General features: G+C 42.3%; 1 protein-coding gene across 1 annotated transcript in view; it reads right to left on the bottom strand.

Annotated features, from left to right (window-relative positions):
- The window catches only part of znf407 (zinc finger protein 407), a 152,314-nt gene that overhangs the window by 74,679 nt on the left and 56,446 nt on the right, over positions 1-21,189 (bottom strand). Inside the window, exon 5 of the mRNA XM_082552495.1 lies at positions 10,725-10,799. Coding sequence (XP_082408621.1) covers positions 10,725-10,799 — 75 coding nt within the window. The remainder of the gene's footprint in view (positions 1-10,724; positions 10,800-21,189) is intronic.

Genomic DNA, 21,189 nt, shown 5'->3' with positions numbered 1-21,189 from the left:
ACACTGCTGCAATAATGTTGAGGTCCAGGTTCCGGGGGGGCCAGTCCATGACTGACAGTGTTCGATTGTGTGTTTTTCTTTCCATGTATGCTTTTACTGCGTTAGCGGTGTGTTTGGGATCATTAATATGCAGAAGAATGGAGCCGCTGCCAATCAGATGCTTTCCAGATGGTACTGCATGGTGCATCAAAGTTTGAAAGCTTTTTCTTTTTTCTTTTTTTTAAAATCAACCACGACAGAGCCTCCACCGTGTTTTACAAATGGCTGTAGACACTCACTGTTGTACCCTCCCTGATCTCCTCTGTACTTATCCTTTTGGTTCAAACTTATGACAATTTGAACCAAGAGGACGAGGAGTGTTTCATCACTCTTTAAGACCAGTTTCCACTGATTTCAGTCCAGCTCTTGTGTAATTAGGCACACATCAGCTTTTTGCCCATTTCCTTCCTTAATAATAGCATCTTGACAGCCACCCTTCCATTGAGACTGTTTCCTCAAGTTATTTTAAGGACACACTGCACACTATGTTGATATATGCCAAGTTGCCGGGTAATAGTTGTTTGGGAATCACCTTGTTGGTCCAAAAATACTATTTCGTCAGACTTCGTTAGCGTTGGCATTTTTCATAGATTCAGCTAAAGAAATTGGAACAAATCATGTATTTTTGCGACAGTCTGCTACGAACAAAGCGCCTAATGATACAACTTAATTTCTTTCACTTTCTTTGCTAAGTTGTCTGTTGTGTGTGGATACGACACTGGATCATCTCTTGCATAAGGTATTTTGTTTTGTTGTTTTTATTCATATGTTAGTGTTAAATGACTTAATAAAAAAATGTCCATCCATCCATTCGCTTCCGCTTATCCTTTCCAGGGGAGATGCTGGAACCTATCCCAGCTGTCATAAAGCGAGAGGCGGGGTACGCCCAGGACAGGTCGCCAGTCTGTCGCAGGGCTAACACAGAGACACAGACAACCATTTGCACTCACATTCACTCAGAGATTCACACCTATGGGCAATTTAGATTGACCAATTAACCTATCCCCACTACTGCATGTTTTTGGACTGTGGGAGGAAGCTGGAGTACCCAGGGAGAACCCGCGCAAACACAAGGAGAACATGCAAACACCACACAGAAAGACCCCAGCCTGATGGTGGAATTGAACTCAGGACCTTCTTGCTGTGTGGCAATAATGCTAACCCCCGTGATGCCATTATCCTTAAAGTTGTGATGTATAAGGACAGGGCTGAAATGAGTGAAAAAGCAGCCAATGTCCAAACTTTGAAAGACCATCAGAAAACCTGGAAAACTGTAGCTCAAGATCATTTTAAAATAATTACAAGAAAGTCTGGCTCCTTGGAAACAAAATGTAAACAAATGAAGGGTCACTTCGCCATTCCAAAAAAGATTTCAGGATTCAGACACTTTGCCTAGTGTTCACTACTCTTAAGACTCAGAATTTGCCTATCTTTTATAAACAGGTACAGACTATGCCCTATAAGATGCCCAACATCTAAATACAGCTCACACAGGAAAACTGCAAAACTGCATCAAGTCTATTGTACATTAAGGCCTTATATCAGTGAGTGTGGAACAGGTATTTTTTCAGGGTACACGAGTATCTGTAGTAAAATGCAAACATGAGCAATTCTTTAAGCATTTAGATTAGCAAAAAAAGTCTGATGAATTACAGTAAGGACCTGAGTATCATTTTATCATTTTACTTACACTAAGTAAAAGTCTGATCTATCTGACAATCTAAGATTTTAGAGATTCACGTATTATTAAGCTTAACTGTGACGTACTGGCAAGTGTTGCTTAGCCTTTAGAACATGTTATAGGGAGGCAGAAAAAGAGATAAAAAGCTACACACAAATGATACATTGAAGCACAAATGGCAATGTCTGCTGAAAAATGTTTCACAGCATAATAGCATCAGCGTGCAGTCACAAGGGGAAATATAATAATTCTCGAGTCCGCATAAAAAATAAAATGAATTAAGCAGTTCCATATTTAGCTGAAAAGAGAAAAGTTCAGGAAGTTGTCCAACTTAATAGTGGCCTTGTTGATCGCTGCCTGTTCTGTGTGTGTGTGTGTGTGTGTGTTAATCACCTTCCCCAGGATATATCCACGACTGCCGCTTGCCCGTCCAGCTTACATTAATTTAATCGCTGCTCAGCTAATTCATTGATTAATTGGTTCATTAGTGATGCCTGGCAACATCCGTTTCTCCTATGACAGTCTGATGTTTCAATAGAGAAGAAAAACAGGCTGGCAACAGCCCAGTTTTTCCACTGTCCCACTGTGCATAATGTCCACCGCTGTCAACAGTTAGCCGCACAATTGTGTCACTGAATAACTGCCTGGTTTTCTGCCACAGGATGTGAAATGAATACGAAGGTGAACTGTGCACATTCTCTGTTCTTGTCTGGTTGAGTAATGTCACTTGGGCTTCAGCAGTGGGTGACATCATTCTTAGGGAAAGGAAAACTTAAAAAGTTGGAGGGACTCTCGGCGCTGCACTACCCAGATGAGGTAGGTGTTGTTATGAGAAGATGAAATACTGCTGCAGATTAATTCTGCAAGTCAAGGTCACGCCGCTCTGACATGACGAGTGGCTTCCAACTCTTGGACGAGCTGTCGACTCCTAACTATAATTATTATTAGTAATAGGAGTCGATAGGACCCCGCTGCACCCTGCGACAAGGAGCTGGATGTTAGAGTGACCAACAACAACACACAGCCTCTATAGAAGCGCTGATGTAACAGCACTGATACCCATAAAGTGGCTACAGCGTGCACGACCTCTGACCACTCTGCTTGAAGACACCAGCTTAAATTTATAATTGGCATTTTGTCACGGCAGTGCCTCTCAAGCATTGGCATTACTGGGCTTTAACTAATGTTGAGTAAGACCACAAGGGGTAGAGATTTTAGCATTAAACTGTGTCAGCTTTTCAGAGAAGCAACATGCCTCTCTCACACCCCTACAAACACACACACACGTACACACACAATTCTGCACCATATGCCCATGACAAGTGCATAAAAATCGTTCCCAAGCGATAGCACAGGCCAACCCATAAAAACTTAATGCACCTAATTTTCCAGTAATCAAACTTTTATAGACTGCGATGGCTTTTAAACTAACAAATTTTAATTATCGCTTAATTTTAACAGCAATATTAACGCGATCCCTCATTCTGCGAGTGTTCATTCTCCATGAAATATTGAGTAGGGTAAACAGGGAGGAGCTGTCCGCTGGCTGCTGTTCAAACAAGCAGCCAGCAAACACAAAGGTGATCTGGGGGTCGGTGAGGCCTTGCCAGTACCTCGCCAGGAAAATGTGGACTGCACAGACCTCTGGGAAAATTGAGCCTTTTCTTTTTCAGTTCACTGAAATTGGACTGAGAAGTACATTGCATTGAATTTTGGTCTATTGTGATTCTTTTATGCCATTTTCATATTATTAAAGAAGAAGAAAAAGCAGACTTGGTTTTTTTTTTTCCGGGGGATGCTTAAGAATATTTCAAAATCCTTGACTACTTTTAAGTTAAGACCTTGCTGCTGTTTTTTTCTTCCATGCTTCTTCATGCTGTTTTTACATTCCTGCTTACACAACTAGCAGCACAGGATGTTATTGACTGCTGCCCTTGGGTGGCTGAAAACTAGGCCTTACCACCCAACACCAAACCAGAGAGGCAAAGTGCTGACACAGGCAGATAAGGGGAGGAAGAAAGAGAAAGATTAAAGAGCAGATTCATTATCAATAATTAAGGGAAAGGATTTATTCTAATGAATTAGGGGTTGTCTTTATCTACTCTTTATCTCCCCATCACACCACTAACTCTCTCCTTTCCCTCCCCCTCTCACAAATACGCACATGCCCTTGCACACACATACACACACTGGTTCGTGGCTTTTGTGTGACTTGACCCCTGCATGCTCCGTGCGGTCCATATTGCCACCATGCTGGCTCTAGGCAGGGCTCTTCCGCCCCCGCTCCCCGATTCCAGGCTGGACCGTCTCAGCCCTCTGTGTAGGGGCAATATGGCCGCACTGCATGGCACGCTGGGATGCGGCTGCGAGCCCGGAGCCCAGCACCCCCGAAGCCAGATGCCTGCTCGGCCAAGTTTGGCCCCTGGCACAGCAAATTATGTATCAATTCTGTCACGTGAACATAGAAAAATATTTTCAGTGCATTATCTAGAGTAGAATAGTGGTTCACCGACACATCAGGTCAATTTTCAAAGCTTAAAATAACGTCATGGAATTGCTGTCCACTTCCGATACTGTGTGGTATTTTTACAGCTGATTTTATTCTACACATCAGAATATGCACCGATTACAAATGCAAAAAAATAAGAAAAAAAAGTGGGACAAATAAATTTATAGCATATTTTCCGCACACGTCTCGCTGCAGTCATGTAATGCTGGATGCTCTGAATATCCCTGCCTTCGTTTTGTTAGTCATCACACCTGGCCTGCATGCATCATGCTAGCTATTTCTGGATTGTTGTTCATGCCTTTTCACCTGTTTCCTTCGGAGGGATTTTACCACCCGCATATTTGGCACAGACATACAGCAGTGCTAGGAGAAACAAAAAATAGCAACTGCACTTGCGATCAGAAATCTCCCAAAACACTGAAATCACTCTCTCCAGCTGCTTGTATCATGTGTTACAGCCCCACCACCCCACCCCATCTACTTAAAACAAATATATCTTTCTTCTGGGTTGTCAGCACTGCTGTTTCAAGAGTGATGAGTGTATTAGTTCAAGGAGTTTATTATTACAAGCGTGAAAATGGCAGGCGTTTTAACAATTACCTACGAAAACAGGTATGCGAGACAGGTCAGTAGTCTTTTGGCACCCTGTTTTCAAAGAACTAATTACAAGCAGTTGAGTCAAGGTCGATGCTGTCTGTCACGCTCTCAAGCCACTCCCCTGTTATTAAAGGGTGGATTTAAGGTGCTTGCAGACCCCACAGAACAACAGAGAACACACCGAGAGGTTCACCAAGTTTATGAGGGTAATATACAACAACAATAAAGAATAAGGGAAAAGAAATTGCACTGTGTTAAACAGTCCTAGATAAGTTCCCTTAAAAATCTTGAAACACACATATATACAGAAATCATTTCCAGTATGAAGTCACTTGTTCATATATAAAGTATCAGGGTTGTTACTTAAAAGATGTGATGCTCATTATTCATTACTGACTTCAAATGTGATTGTCCCTCCATGTTTCTCCTCAGGGGCTGTTAGTCTTTGCTGTACTAGTCAACACCAAACACTCAAAACCGATGACTGCAACCTCTCCAGATTCTAGCTGCTTTCATAATCAGGATAACTCTATTGTTCTCCTGTGAGTGAGCATTTTTGATGTGTAAAACTAAATCAAAATCAAAACCAGCAGGGATACTTTTACACATTTCAGACACTTTGCAATAATTTTTCCCACTAGGCTTGCTCAGACCCTGCATCCGTTAACCGAATAAAGGAGATTATGTATTCAGATGAAAATGGGCTGAGGAACACGGATAACTCAACTCAGTGAGATATTACAAGTGGGCGCAAGAAAAGAAACAAATTCTTATTATCATCCCGAGCTGTAATGCAAAATATTACAATGTAAACCTTTTGAGATGACTGCGAGCTATTAAGTCAGACACCGTGCAGCCAGATTATTGTAAAACTGGGAGGACACGTGGTCCTCCTAAGCATATTTCTTTGAGAAAGCGCAAACATACGAGCAGATAAAAGGACAAAAAGCCCTCATCTCCGCTCGATGCCTGCAGTGAGGAGTAGTGGTGTGACTGAGACGAAGACCTAGTTGTGTCACTTTATAACAGTTCAGGCTCTATCTCGCTCTCTCTTTCTCTCTCGCCCAGAACCTGTCAGATAGTTGGGAGTCTGTCATCACACCCTTCCTCCCCTCCAATTCATCTTCCTCATTTTTTTTCTCCCCACTGGGGTTAGAACAATATAAGCGTCTAATATTAGCCGTTTATTATTAAGTCAGATCTGACCATTGCTAGCCCACCGCTGCCCAACACATTCATTAGTAGGACGTGATGGTAAGGAAAGAGGAGAGAGGAAAAGAGAATATCATAGAGGTATCGGCATAATTTCTATTTATAACTCTTCATATGAAAAAAATCATTTAGATCTACATATTCCTTTCATGTGTATGGGTTTTCTGTGTTGTTCCGTCATCTTCAACCCTGGGTCAGAAGCAGGGAAAGAAAGTGGTCTCCATATGACAAGAAGATTTGTAGTGATCCTTATTATACACTTTTAGTTCAGCTTAAATTTCATATTAACAATTTAGAAAACAGGAAAAGCCATCTACACTTCACTGAAACTGCCAGCTTCCAAATTTCTTTGATCCGAAGGAGGCCAAACAGATTGGATGTTGAACTTCACAAGAAGCGTGATACGAAAAACTGTCGGCAATGTCAGGCTTAAAATTCACATCAGTAGAACTCCTCCTCACAGATACCCCCGCAAAACAACTTGGCGTTTGAGATCCCAGACAGATTTGGCTAAGTGGGACCCGGTGTAACCGTCGGCTACTCAGGTCTTTTCCTCCTCCTCTCTTCCTTTGACTAACAGATCTCCCCAGTGTTCTAAAAATACCTGGTGAACAGGGCTGTAGAGATGGTGATGAAACTGCCTCTCTGACACTGTCCCACTGCAATCCATCTCTCCACCGCCTGCCAGCCAGCATATGTTTGCAATTGGCTCTCCCCAACAACCCCCATTGCCTCTCACCCCCCACCCCCCTAGTCCCCAGTTGCTGGTTCAGATACCCACCCCTACACACACACACACACACACACGTGCACAAGTCCCCATCCTTTACCTCTCCCTGTCTTTCTTTCTCCCTCAGCTACTGTCCTCGTCTCCAGGTCTAGGCTTTCAAAACCAGTGCAGTTATCAATCACCAAGGCAGCACTGTCAGGTCAGCCCAAACCATCTCTCCCTCTCTGCCTGTCTCTTTGTCATCCCATCTCTTTCTATCTCCTCTCAACTCCTTCTCCCTCTTCCGTCCTCCATCCTCTGCCTCCTCTCTTACACTTGCCCAAATTTGTTCCACTTAAAAAGCCCTCCCCAATGACCTTGTGCTAATTAAGCTGCACTGTGTTAGAAATATGATGGTTAATTAATGATGAGATAAATTCTGTCTGCGGGACTGTCAGAAAAATGATGACACCGTGTTTTACAGGTTTAAATAGAACAAACCTTGTGGCCGTCCTCCGTCTAAGTGTGCATGTAGGTGTGTGTGTGTGTGTGTGTGTGTGTGTGTGTGTGTGTGTGTGTGTGTGTGTGTGTACATATGTGTGTGTGAGGGCGGCTGTGCACACGTCTGCACATATTTAAAAGGAGTGCAACAAACAATGAGAGAAAATAAGAGATAAAAGAATGAGCTTTTGCTGGTAGAAGTGGAAGTAAAGACTTTCTTTGCACTTGCCCATTAACATAACTAAAATATTTACTACACATATGTTAATATAGGTGCAGTATATGTTAATTTATGTGTGTGCTTATGTGATGATATCTGGCATAATACTTTAGAGTTCAGCAAAATGTAGGTTATTCTTGTTCCTATCTCTTAAGCTAAACACACTCCAGCTCATTTAAAAGTATCAATATTATCATTCCAGTCACTGCCATGTTAGTGTTTGGCATGACAAGTGGCCACATGTGGATGAGAGGGTGGTGGTGCTAAGTCAGCTAACACTAGCTAGCGTGGTGGAGGTGCATCCACAGTGTGCATATCTGCTAATCAATGCTAAGTAACAGAATACCAAAATAACAGAAGAACTCTCAAATGTCAAACTGAAGAACTTTGTGGTTGGCCTGTCCTGTACAGCACGTCATGTTATTTGTCAGTTGGCTCCACTGATAATCCTCCAAAAGGCTCCAACATGGGCAGGAGGTCCAGTTTTATGACTCAAATTAGAAGAAGTGAGGCCTAGGCGACCATTATTGGCTGTTATACAGCTGACTGTGCCGCTACATCTTTCAGTTGAAGCAAACAAACCTTAAATTTTGCTAGCTCTGGGACTATCAGACTGTTAACATACTTTTTAAAGCTTTTTATAGTAGGGCATTTTAACACTGGTGTCTATTGGGATTGACTTGTGTCTGAAGACATCCTCTAGCGGCTTCTCCACAAACTGCAGCTCGAAACGCTGAAATTAAGCATTAGCACAAATTAGCACGGGGCCTTGTTGCATTTGGGGGCAAAAGTAAGACATAGATAAACCATTAGCCTAGTGCTGGTCAACTAAATATAAAGTTCATCTTAATAATGACAAACATTCAAAACCTGAAAGCTGATGCTTTCATGAGTTTTAGGAGTCTTTTCAAACTATCAAGAAGTCACTAATGTGGGGGACACAAGAAGTATACTCAAAAAGATACCAGGTTTCATGCACAAAACATACCTGTTTATAAATCTGGCTGGTCTCTCTTTTAAATTTGTGCCACTCACAAGTTCAAGTCAGAATGGGACTGAATGGGAATCTAAAAATTGAAGCTGTGTGGTACCAAAGCACACAGGAAACAACTAGTAGGAAAATCTTCCATATTTAAATCAGGTGTAGTTTTCTGTTTTTTGTTGTGATCTTTTTAAATTACAAATCATGTATAAGTCCAATATTATTGTGGTAGCAAAGCTGAATTTAAGTTGGACACGGCCAGCAATCGCTTCCGCAGTCTGGATGTTAAACTTTGCCTTTTAAGTTATGATAAATTCTGATCTCTTTTATAAATGTTATAAAAAAAGATCAGAAATAAACTGAGACATGAAAGGAAAGCAAAGATGGGGAAAAAAATATGAAGTTTACCCAGTCTGGCCAACAAGACATAGTTCTTTTGCTTTCACAGTTGGCCTTGTAGACAAGACGCTAAAAAGCAAATGTGATTGATTTAATAAATGTTTAAGTGATTTTTCAGAGGCGATACTTCTTGTTACCATTACTGTGGAGAAAGTATAGTTTTTGAAAAGAAGTCTAGACAGCGATCAAGACTTTACTCTGATCAAATAACGAGAAGTCTGAAGAATTTTCTGAGCAAAGTCCTTTTCAAAAGTTGTTTAAAAATGAAGAAAAACTTGCATGAATTACAGCATTGTTTGCATTTACTGGGAAAATGCCACCCCAGTACTGAAACTGCCATTTTCATCTCTGAAGTTTCTATCAAGCCCACCAGTACCTCAGGTTACGGCAGATGGTCCGACGTTATTCATGCATGCCTGTTACCTCTGTCTTTTCTCTTTATGTAGATTGTAAAACTCTCTTATTTTATGTCTCTTAACTTTGGTCCTTTTTTTAAAAATGATTTCTTTAGATGTTAAATTATATGACTGCTGTTTGACAATGTAAACAGGAGAGACATCTGATCTGTCGCAGCAAAAACAAGATTTAACCCTTTTAGAAAAGCAAAACTGGGGGTACTCTTGAATCTCCTTTTTGTATCTGTATCCTGTTTTTCATTCATTTCTCAGTGGACATGTGGCAAGTGTAGAAAAGATATTGGACCCCACGTTAATTGGTTCAAGTTCCCTGTAAGGCAAACATCAGGATACATGGTTGTAGTGGACGAGTCACATATGTAAATGTATGTAACTGAGAGGCCATATGTATGTATACTGTTACATAAGAAAAAGCATGGAGTTCTGTCAACAGACCTTGGATAAATAAAGGTTACGATAACAAAAAAAACAAATGTGGATGAAACAGAGACTCGAAGCAGTTGAGGATATGAGGATTTGTTTCCATCTAATCCAGATGAACAGCTGACAGTAGGAATTTAGATGATAATGTCTGAGAGATGGAGAGGCATCTGGTCGGGATGCTTACTTCCATATCTGAAGCCACTTGTCATATCTAATACTGCACGTTGTCAAAAGTATCAATTTGGTTGCGGAGTAATGAAAAAGTGGGTCTGTTTCTATTTTAGCGGCTTGCTTGACAGATTGAGAGGTGTTTAACGTCTCATTTTGACTTGTCAGGGTGGAGGGGGGGGCTTCACAACTTCATCTCCTCATCTTTCGTTTTCTCACACACGCACACACACACACACACACACACGCACACACACACACACACACACACACACACGCAGACAGCAGGGCTCTGTTTCTGATAGACAGGGCCAAGCGGGAGACATTGCGCATACACAGAGACACACACTCGCGTGCACAGACAGAAATGGTAAAAGAAACATCATTCATCTCTAATTCAAGAGGGAGAGCAGAAAGTAAGATGAGGGAGAGAGCCAGATAAAGTTTGACAGAAGAAAGGGATGCAAGCAAGAGAGCGAGGAAGACAGAATGAGTGAAAGCCATTTAACTCATTAGGGAAAGGGAGGATCTCAAGTTATATTTAACTTGAAATTTAACTTGTGGGAAAATTTTGTGCTTAAAAGCTTGCAGGCCTCCACCGGGGTTGTAGCAGTCATCCTCCACCATCTAGAATTAATTGCCTTCTGTATCGCTTACTTTCATTTCTCAAAAACACAGATGCTTGGAGAACCAGGTAAAGAAATACTTTTTAAAAAGGTTTACTTCTTTATTTGCCGACAGGTTGTTATGCACGAAAGTTGGGAACACGCAGAAACCGTTCTGCACGCGATCCAAATAATTAATTTTTCTACCAAACTGAAAGCTGAGCATGATGTGTGGAAAATTCTGTTGCATGTGTTTAATTTACCTCTCTTTACGCTGTCCAACTCCATGTTTTCCCAGCAGATGGGTGCTGAGGTGTTTCTTCATAACAAAGGCCCACCTGCAATACACGAAAAACACAATGCCATACTTTTAACAGAGGAGTTTTAACGAAATTTTATGCCACTTTAAAAACACATTCGAACCAATCAGCACTCGTGGAAACCTTTATACACTCACTGGCAACTGTTCCAACTGCTCATTAATACAAACATCTAATCAGCCAATCGCATGCCAGTGACTGTGAATTCAGGCATACAGCTATGGTTGAGATGACCTGCTGAAACTGAGAACTGGAAAGAAAAATGATTTGAGTGGCACGGTTGGTGGTGCCAGACGAGCCGATATTTCAGAAACTAATGATCCACTGGGATTTTCCCCACAAAACCATCTCAAGAGTTTACAGAGAATGGATGCCACTCCTGTCACCCTGTTCTTTTCTTTGTTTTTATCATCTTATCGTCTAGCTAGCTACTCCCTTATTCACAAGGGGTCACCACTGCAGGTAGCATGGCATTAAAAAAAAAAGGGAGTTTTTCATTGCCTTTCCATGCCGAATCAAACCGACAACTATACTTGTGGCTGTAGCTCAGGAGGTAGAACACGTCATCTACATCTACTGATCGGAAAGTTAGTGGTTCGATCCCTGGCTCCTCCGGTCTGCATGCCAAGTATCCTTGGGCAAGATACTAAGCCCAAGTTGCTCTTCGAGGCATCCACTGGAGTATGTGTATGAATGTTAGTCAGGAAGCACTAAAAAGCTTAGAAAAAAGTGATTGGCTAAATGTGGCATGTTGTATAGAGCACTTTGAGTACTCCGGGAGAGTAGAAAAGCGCTATATATAAGAATGAGTGTATAAAATAGTAGACTGTGCTAAGAAACCTTTTCTTGACACTCTAACAGTGTCCATGTGTCAGACCACTGACTCTGGTGTACTGAACTTAATAAAAAAGAATTCTAGCAAATCCTGTTGTGTGCATTTTCTGTTGTCAATGTTTAACTGTCAGTTTTAACATTAAAGGCTTTAGTACTATGTGTTGCCAGAGGCGCAACAAGTTTTAAATGTTCACAGTTCACATAGTATTCACTGTGAAATGTTATTTCTGATGTGCAGATTTAAACTAAACTACTGGGCCAATGTGAGGCCACTTACTACGTGTCTTCCCTGCTCTCTCTCGCCCTCCTTTCCCGTCTTCCTTCCACTGCCCTCTCTCATTAAAGGCTAAAAAACACCACAGAAGTAAGACAGAAGTGTCCTAAAAATAATATCTCAACTGAAACATAATAGTTATGTAGAATGATGTCCTTGCAAAGTCTTTGTTTTGGTAATCTATTTTTCCCTTTATTATGAGGGATTGTCTTTTGCTTGTCTTATGTTTTCCAACTGTTTTAAATAACTGCAAGACAACATGAACCCATCCTTCTCTTACATATGTAGTTTTTGATAATAAACAGGTTTGGGTAAATAAGTACTGCTGTAGGTGAACTGTTCAAAATGCTGTACATAAATGTGTGGCACAAATGTGTACACATATGCGAGGATTTATAAGCTTGTGTATCTGCAGTACTTGCAGTAGCACGCATACACACTCAAACATACCAGGGTGCTGTCGTCTGACAGTGACCACAATGTACTGACTTTGTCGAGCGCCCTGAGTTTACCGTGTCTCCAAAACAGAATCTGAAAACATAATGAACGGATGACAAGACTAACTACTCTGACATCCAAGCAGCTTCACCAGTGTTTTCATCCCCTGGCCTTTTCATTTAGCACCCATCACTTCCCATTACTGTGCAACTGAGAGACAATGACCACATCTGAGAGCTGAGGAAGGAGCTACATAAAAGAGGCAGCGGGAGTTGAACCAACAGTCATGTGGTCGGCACTGTCGCTGCACATGCTTGGTTCCCCCGAGTCTCGCTCCTCCCAATTTCTTTTTTCTTCATATGGATGTTTTCACTTTTCATTTCTTTGCAAGGACATCATTCTATTTTCTCTTCAGCTAGCCCGTTTGTACCTTTTTGAAGCTTTCAGTCTCTCATGAAGCAAAAGCATAATTATTTCACTAATTATGTCACTACCCCACTCTACCCCAGCTCCTCCAACGTCTGGACACACACACACACACACACACACGGCTATGTCCTCCATCCCATCATGGCCCCAGAGTCCCGTCCGTCATCAAGGCCCCGAGGCCGACTCTAACTAACACTACCACATAAATATTCAAACATGTTCCACTGTTTTGCCTCGTTATCATCACTCAAGATTTTCTCAATCCGCTCTAACTCAATCCATCCATCCGTCCAGAATGCTGCCTTGGAGTTAAACTGGGAGCAAATGTATGACTAAATCCTCTATGCTCCAATCGGCAAGAATGGCAAGATCAAAATGCTGAGCCTCTCTGGCCCACTGGAAGCGCCTCTGACACGATCATCTATAAATAAACAAACAGCATAATTAAGACATTTCTGAGAGGGTGGGTGAGTGGGGGGGGGTTAAAAGAATTAATCAATACATTTGAGAGAATAGCACGGCCTTGGAACACTTCACGCGTGCTTGTTTAAGTCGTCGTGTTTAGACGTGGAGAAAAAAAGAGCTTGCAAACATTTCTGTTAATTATGTATTACAGCTGTCCTTCATAAACCTAATTACAGAGTGCTGAAAGGCAACAGGGGCAATTTGCATATGCGCATGAAAGACAAGACATATGCAAAATATGATTTTAATTAGCATTCTTTGATAGCAAGGGGTACAAATTAAACTGGCATGTTGAGAGATTCTCATCTCACCCCTTTTTTTACTGGATTATTCTCAGAGTGGCACGAGTGCAAGACGGTTAATGCCCTGTGGAGGCACCTGGCACAGGCTGCACACACACACACACACACACACACACACACACACACACACACACACACACACACACACACACACACACACACACACAAATGGATCTTAAGATGCATAAATGTGCAATAAGCACACATGCAAACCTAAATAACCATACACAAATGGAAAATTCCAAAGACACAAACTTACAAAATCGCAATTGGCTGTTCACCATGTGATTATCTAATACACATAAATGGCTCTGATAAGGAAGCAGGGAACAAACACACATATATGCACAAATAGTGATACAAAAACAAACAAATAGCAATCGTTGCTCACAAAAAGACACCACGAGTCCCCAATTTCTCATGCATACACACGCACACACTTTTACACACAGAAAGATCCCATATCTAAATGTTAAAGGGGCAAATCCATTTGTTTAAGGCAGTCTGTAATCAGCCCCCTGCCCCTGGTGTGTGTGCATCCTCTGCCATCCAGGTCAAGGCCTCAGCTTGTCGTCCTGCTGCCTTGGGCTGCATCATCAGCCCAAGCCATCAGCCTTGATGGTTATTGTAACAAAGGGATACTTTAACATGCCATTCATCCATATCAATTCTCTTCCCCCCATGAATTGAACTAATAAGGCTGTGCCTCTGCCCTCCAGGGAGGCTCATAATATCCATTGCAGATATGAAAAAAGAAAAGAAAAAGAAAAAGAAAAACCGAGGCGCTGGTGTTTCACGTTCGACTTTCCCTTCAGACTAATCGGCGCGCCACAGCTCGTTAGGTCCGTGACGTGCCAAAGCTTTACCGATAAGCAGGGGAGACACGGCTCAATTACCCACAGTTACAATCTTTCTCTTTTTCTTCCCTCCCGCTGCCTGACGATGAAGAGATAACATGTCAATATTTGATACAAACAACTTCATTTGCCTAATGGTGTTCCTGGATAGGCCCATCTAAAGGTCTAGAAGGGATGGGAGATCTAAGAAAAGGCCTCAAGCAAATCTCCGCTTAGACGTACCGTGGCCACCCGCCCCAAATCACACAGTCCTGTTTCCAACAGCTGTACACGAGGCATTGTGGGTTGGAGCCAGATTGGACAGAGGACAGTTTTCCAACTTTTTCTTGAGTTGCTTTCAACTAGGTCTTGACAGTGACACTTGACTGTCAAGAACCCACGTGAGTATTATCATCTCTCTATTAATAGACAGGCAATGCAAGGGAAGTGAACCAGTGCTCATAGTGGCAGTAATGGACAGCTGTTAAGTCAGAAATAACTTCAAATTCAATGTCAAACAGAAACTAGTGTCAACAAATAATCAGACAAGTCTGCAGAAACACTGACGTGACTGTATTCAAGTTACATCGCTAAGCTCGCGCACTGTTACTACGTGTGCGTCAAAAGAAGTGAAGACAGAATCTGTTTTCTAAGTCAGAGTTTTCTCCAAAACATTTTAATGAACAACGGGAAGATGCTTGAGCATCCAGGTTGTTGCCTGCTGTGCATGGCAACAACAGAACGCAACATGGGAAAAGCTATGAGGTGAAAAATGAAGCTGAAGTCAAACAAAGACGTGTACTTTACTTGGTTAGAAGGTAACTGAAAAGCCATTACGAGAGCTACCAGATGTAGGAACTGCTCAACCCTCACTGGGCGAAACCACTGAAAACCTCGGCAAGGAAGAACAGTTCCATCGGGGAAAAGACGAAACGGGAGGTAGGGTTGAACTCTGAAGTTATGGCACTATGGTTCAGCTCACACACACACACACAAACACACACACAGGCTCTGCAGTGGTCCGCTGGGCCCCAAAGAAATGAGTGTGTGCGGGCTCATCCAGCCTCCTGTGCAAGCCCTAATGATGGCCTCCACCTGCTGCTTTAATGTCACAGCTGGATCGCCCTCCATCCTTCACTGACTCTGACTGCCATCAGCAGCAGGTAGCTCCCCTCTGCACACTCCTCCCTCCATCTCAGCTTCCTTTATCTCCCCTCTCTTCCATCTTCAGTTTCTCCTTTTCAATACATCCTCATACCTCCACACTCCAACAGCGTAATGCTTGATTCATACTACTTCTATACCCTATGCCATAACCTAACAGCATGGCCTACAGAGTAATCTGACATGCACCTTCCGAAAAATGTAGCTACACGTCGCATTGACACAAACCACAATAACTGTGATACGTCTGCATGTAAAAAGAGTATATTCATGAGTAAAAAGACATTACCGCCATGAAACAAAATGTAATAGCAGCAGCTGTATTTTTCCATCGGACACATAAGGCATTTTTGGAGTTTTCATAGTATAGACTCAATTCTTTCTGATGGCTGGTCTTCCTGCATTTCATTATGAAATAACTATTGTTCAAGATTTATTATTATTAGATCCAAGTCCCACATGATCAGCTGAGTTTCACCTGTGATGGCAGATCACTGCAGACACACCAAACACAAATGGCATCACACAGTACTATGCATGTGTTTAATATGCATGTGTATAACATCATTGCAGTTAATGACAATGCTCCATATGGAGCAAACATGCTGCACAAACTAAACACTATTAGTTCAAGGATGCTACAAGCACATGCTATGCTTACAACCAAATAGGAAGAGCCATAGGAGTTAAAAAAAATACCCCACTATGCCACAACTAATTCACTCTTCAGAGTAAACACAATGTGCTTTTTCCTTGTTTGTTTTATTTATTTATTTATTTTTTATAAAGCCATCCTGGAGAAGCGGAAAACCTGGAGGTAAGTTGACATGTCTAATCTGCGAAGCTTTGACAGGCAGGTGAACTGACAGAAGAACAGAAACCAACACTTGGCTGACAGCAACCCTGGAGCGCCGAGACAGCTGCCGACATGTCAGACAGACAGATAAACAGACAGGAACCAGAAGTCGGAAGATAAGACATTTATTGACAGAGAGAGCGACTTGCTTTTCTGACACAGAGACAGACAGGCAGACATCAAGAATAAGGACTCAGAAAGGAGGGATTCTGCTGAGTTTACAGGCTGAGTTTAAAGGATGTTCCGCAAGTCAGCCCATAGCGGTAGATGGGGGAGAACTAAATGTGATGTCAAATTTTGCAGATGTGGAGATAGATGGTGATAGAAGGGTGGAAAAAGAAAAGCCACAGGAGGGAAAGAAGGGAAATAAAGGAATGTGAGAAATCATGATGGAGTATCTGGATAAGTCGGAGTGAACGTGAACTAAGGTGAGAACCAAAGGCAAATGCAGTTTGCGGTGTTGTCGCTCTGTTTGACAGAAGCGAGAGGCGACTTCACATCAATATTGCTCAGGCTTATAGGAGATGCACTTATGGAAACGTCCCATAACGTAACAGACATTAGGGAGGGAAAAAATAAACAAATAAAGCATCCAGACTGATTTTGTGTTTTTGAGCTAAAGCAAGCACTTGATCTATTCTAAGATGATCCCGATAAAAATAAAAGAGGCAAAGCGTTTCTCTGACGACAGATCAACGTCGGGGCTCTCACTGAAACAGACACCTCTCACTTGTGACGCCGCCGCTCGTGTGTGCGCACAGGCCCGCGCGCGTCCTCTAGTTTTAGAGGGAGGTACATAAAAAGCTCACTTCGCCTCTCCAAAGGGGGTTTTTTGGATCATCTGCTGAGGCAGGTGATGGGGCTTGACGGATTGATTGAGGAGAAGTTCTCATCGACAGTGGCAGCGCCCCATAGAGTTCCCAGCTCCAGTGCACACTGTTCCATTAAAGGATCATTTAGAGGGAGAGCAAGTTCCACCTGCACTTATGCAGAGCACACGCTAATGTGAGATGAAACAGACATTTTCAAGCTACAGGAAGGGAGAGAGAAAGTGCAGGGGAAAAAAAAAAATTATAATAATGAAAAATAAAAATTCAGTCCCTTCCCAACAGCGCATTTCCATCTTCAAGAGAACGGCGATTGATGAAGTAATCTATTATTGATATCATCATCGCTATGCGCCGATGGCAGTTTCGGCGTTAACAGAGCCCCCAGCTCTGAGCGTCATAGCACTGTTTGCATATTATGCTACTCAGCTTCATTATATTTTCTAATTAACTCCTTTAATTTGGGATTTAAATCCTGAGCGAGAGAAGAAACTTGAAAATGCTGAACAAGAAAGAATAATGCCGTATTCGGCGTCGAGATGAAAAGTGAGATGGAGAAGAAAAGAACAAGGTACAGGACAACTTGGAGCAGTTTTCAAAACAGATTTCTAAAAGCTTGGCATAGCATGTGTGGCATCAGCACAAATATGATTCACTTTTATGGATTAAACAAAAGCGGCGAGCACTATCCGCTACGAAGACAGAACATGTCCTGAGACACATTTTAAATGAAATACATTACATACTAAAATTACGCTGTGCTGGGAGGAGGTGAAAAAGTCTCATTTTACACAACAAAACAAAATGAATCAAAAAACGCCGGTTGTTAAAGGCTGTTAGCTTCTGTTGCTAATGCATCTTTCTCTCCTTCCTTCCCTTCCTCTCTGCAGTGCAGTTAAAGATATGAAAAATATATGTGCTTTTTATCCACCACCCCCCCCTTTCTCTCTCTTTTCCACTGCGCCGTGTTAAATCATTAAAGAGAAGTCCTGCTCATTATCTCTCTAAACAAAACTTCTCTTAAACCAAATAAATCACCGTTGCGCTGCGCAGCTAACAGCCGTGAAGGGATAAATTACAAAGCGCCTCACTGGCAGCACTGGTATTTTAAAAAGCTTGCTGCACAATTTCTATGATGTGCAGTAATTTGTAATGCAGGTTTCCTTATGTTTATATGGTCTCTTCAGGTGTGTGTGTGCGCGCGTGTGTGGTGTATGCTGGGGAAGAGGTGAAGGGTGGGGAGTGAAATAAGAGTCTGTTTGTGTTTCTTCAATATTAAGCCCGCTTTGGCACAGAATCTAGCACTAAGCAAAATTACTTTACAACCCTGAATATATTTTTATAAAGTAGATAATACTGCTAAGACAGCAAAAAGACATCACACGGGATAAGATTTTAAACGCCAGTGCTAAAACTTTATGTTTGGACCGAAAGATAGAACAGCAGTTAACATGGATACAATTAAAGGACATACTGAAAGAATTCCTGTAAGAGATTCTTAAAGGCAACATGTGTTATTTGAAGCTTGGCACAATGGTATTATATATACACGAGTGTGACTGACTGAAAGAAAAAGATGAAATAAAAACTGTCTCTTTGGTCCGAGAGCCAGATCGTGTGACCGCTGCCATTACGACTAGCTTCATTATAAACAGGAAAACACCCCAGCAGGGTCGCAGCTTCTGTTAAACCGTGTAATTGAGGGAAGAGACACCAGCCACCCCCTTTCACCTCTGCAACCCTCTGGACTCCTTCATGAACCAAGAACTGTGATGAGCCCCTCCCGACCTTTTTCTGGGCCCCCAGTGGGTACATTACGCTGCAGATAACAGGGCTGCACTAGGGTCCATTTACAACAGCGAGCCTCCCTTGTGCCTCCTGGGGATGAAAACCAATAGTAGCCCCAGTATCACGCCCCCGCACCCACAACAATGAAATTTAAAAAAAAAAGGAAAGAAGCTCAAAGATGATTTATTCAGTCTGTTTGCTTATACACTCCATCTGCACGTCCTCTGAGAACAAATTAAATGTACAAAAAAAGAGGATGAAGAAACAATGGTTTAATATGAAAAGAAGGAAACGCACTGAAATCCCGATGCTAAAGGTCCAGAATAACTTTATTTGTGACACACGCTTACACTGTATTAGCAGAAATGCAAGGCAAATGTTAACAAACCGCAAAAACCAGACCAAACTACTGCTCCTAAGAAAAAATTTAAAAAAGGATGCAAAAGAAGTTTAAGTAAATCAAAGAACACCTGAGCAATTGCCGGAGGGAGGGCTGAAGGTGCTGAAAACTGAAAAGATGCACAGAAGACAACCTTTAATTTCGACTGCTGTTGTTTCTGGCGAGTGGTCTCGCACATTAAAAAGAACTGAAGTAACATGACAAGTGAGAGTTGTGTTTCTCTCACAATAGTTTTGCTAAAGCAGACAATCCATAAAACATAAGGCCTCTGTATTGACGTTTTTCTTCAGCCGGCTGAGTGAAGGGCGTAGCTGGGATGTCAGGACTGTCTGTCGGCCAGCTACCACTCTCATTATCCTCGCGCCTCTGTGAAGGGCAGCTAAGGTCACACTCCAGAGGAGCAAAATAAACCGCTCTGGTACTAATCTAATATTCAGCGATCCTATCAAAGAATGACTTATTAGGCTCAAAGAACTGGAACTGTTGATGGAGAGGAAAGATTTCTCAAAGTGGAAGTTCACACTTTTTTTTTTTCTTTCTCTGAGTAAGGAAAGTTGAAATGTAAAATGTGACACCTGTCATCTCTGGGTGGCAGAATTAAAAAGTACTTTCTCTAACCTGGAAGTGAGTGAATATTTCCTCAGAGGTTCAGTGGGGTGTCAGCGCTCTCACATGGTATAAAAACAATGGACTTTCTGGAGATTGAGCGAGAGTGCAGCTTAGGAATTTACACAATGCACCGTTCAAGTGTTATTATAGATGCTGCTGCCTCCTACTCAAAGCTAGCGCACTTCTACACCTCTCAGAAAGTATGCATGCACGCGCACACACACACACACACACACACACACACACACACACACACACAAAGGATGTCTTTGTTTGGCTGTTGCCGCCGTTGTCTTGACACCTACCATCTGCCGCCCCAGCAACAGAGAAGAGTGAAGAGATGAGTTTCTCTCTGGAAACTTGCCCTCCACCCCCCCACCCCCACCCCGCGACAAAAAACACCCTGCAAGGTTTCACTCAAACGAGTGCCGGCCTCCCTCCCACTGCCAACACTTTCTGATGCTCCACAGGTTGAATCGCTGCTCAATAAACAGCCAATTGCCACCTTTTCTAATACCTTGCCTAATGAAGTTTATGCTGCAATGGATACAATGGTAAATAAGCCACAAACAACACCACCACCAACACCACTCAAGAGCAAAGAAAGCCTTTGTGAAAACTCCCAGGTTCCCACTCAGCCACTTAATAAAACCTTGTTTCATTGAAGTGTGCGTACAAGCGTGTGGGAAGCGAGTGGGGTAAATTGGGACGAGCCTCCTCAGTCACCATCTATAGACGCGAGATGTATCAAAGAGAGCGGGCACTCAAAAGTAAATGAATAAATAAATAAGTAAATAAAGCACGCTATGCAGATGAGGGTGACGAAGCCTCCATCTCAGCCCATTCTGCGACGCGCTGGCCATTCATCACCTGCACATGCAAAGCGCCCGGCTCTGGTCCTTAGCATATTCGCATATTCTAATGAAGTCTCACATGCAAATGAGGACGACCTTTTCCTTTTGGCCTTTTCTTTTTTTTCTTGCTCTCTGATTCTTTTATTTTTATATATATATTTTTTTTACAACTTTACATTAAGACGAGGGGAGTGGAGAGTGCTGGCTGTAATGGCTATTAGAGCGACAGGCTGAGTACGTGACGTTGTGATCTAAACTCAGCAACGCTGTAATTAGGCTAATCTATTACCAGACGGCGCCTGTCAGGAGATCTTTATGGCAAAGGACAGACT

This window comes from Aulonocara stuartgranti, assembly GCF_965226115.1.
Source record: "Aulonocara stuartgranti genome assembly, chromosome: 11".
NCBI classification, from domain to species: Eukaryota; Metazoa; Chordata; class Actinopteri; order Cichliformes; family Cichlidae; genus Aulonocara; species Aulonocara stuartgranti.
The sequence above is the reverse complement of the archived record's forward strand: the minus strand, read 5'-3'. Positions and strand labels throughout refer to the sequence as shown.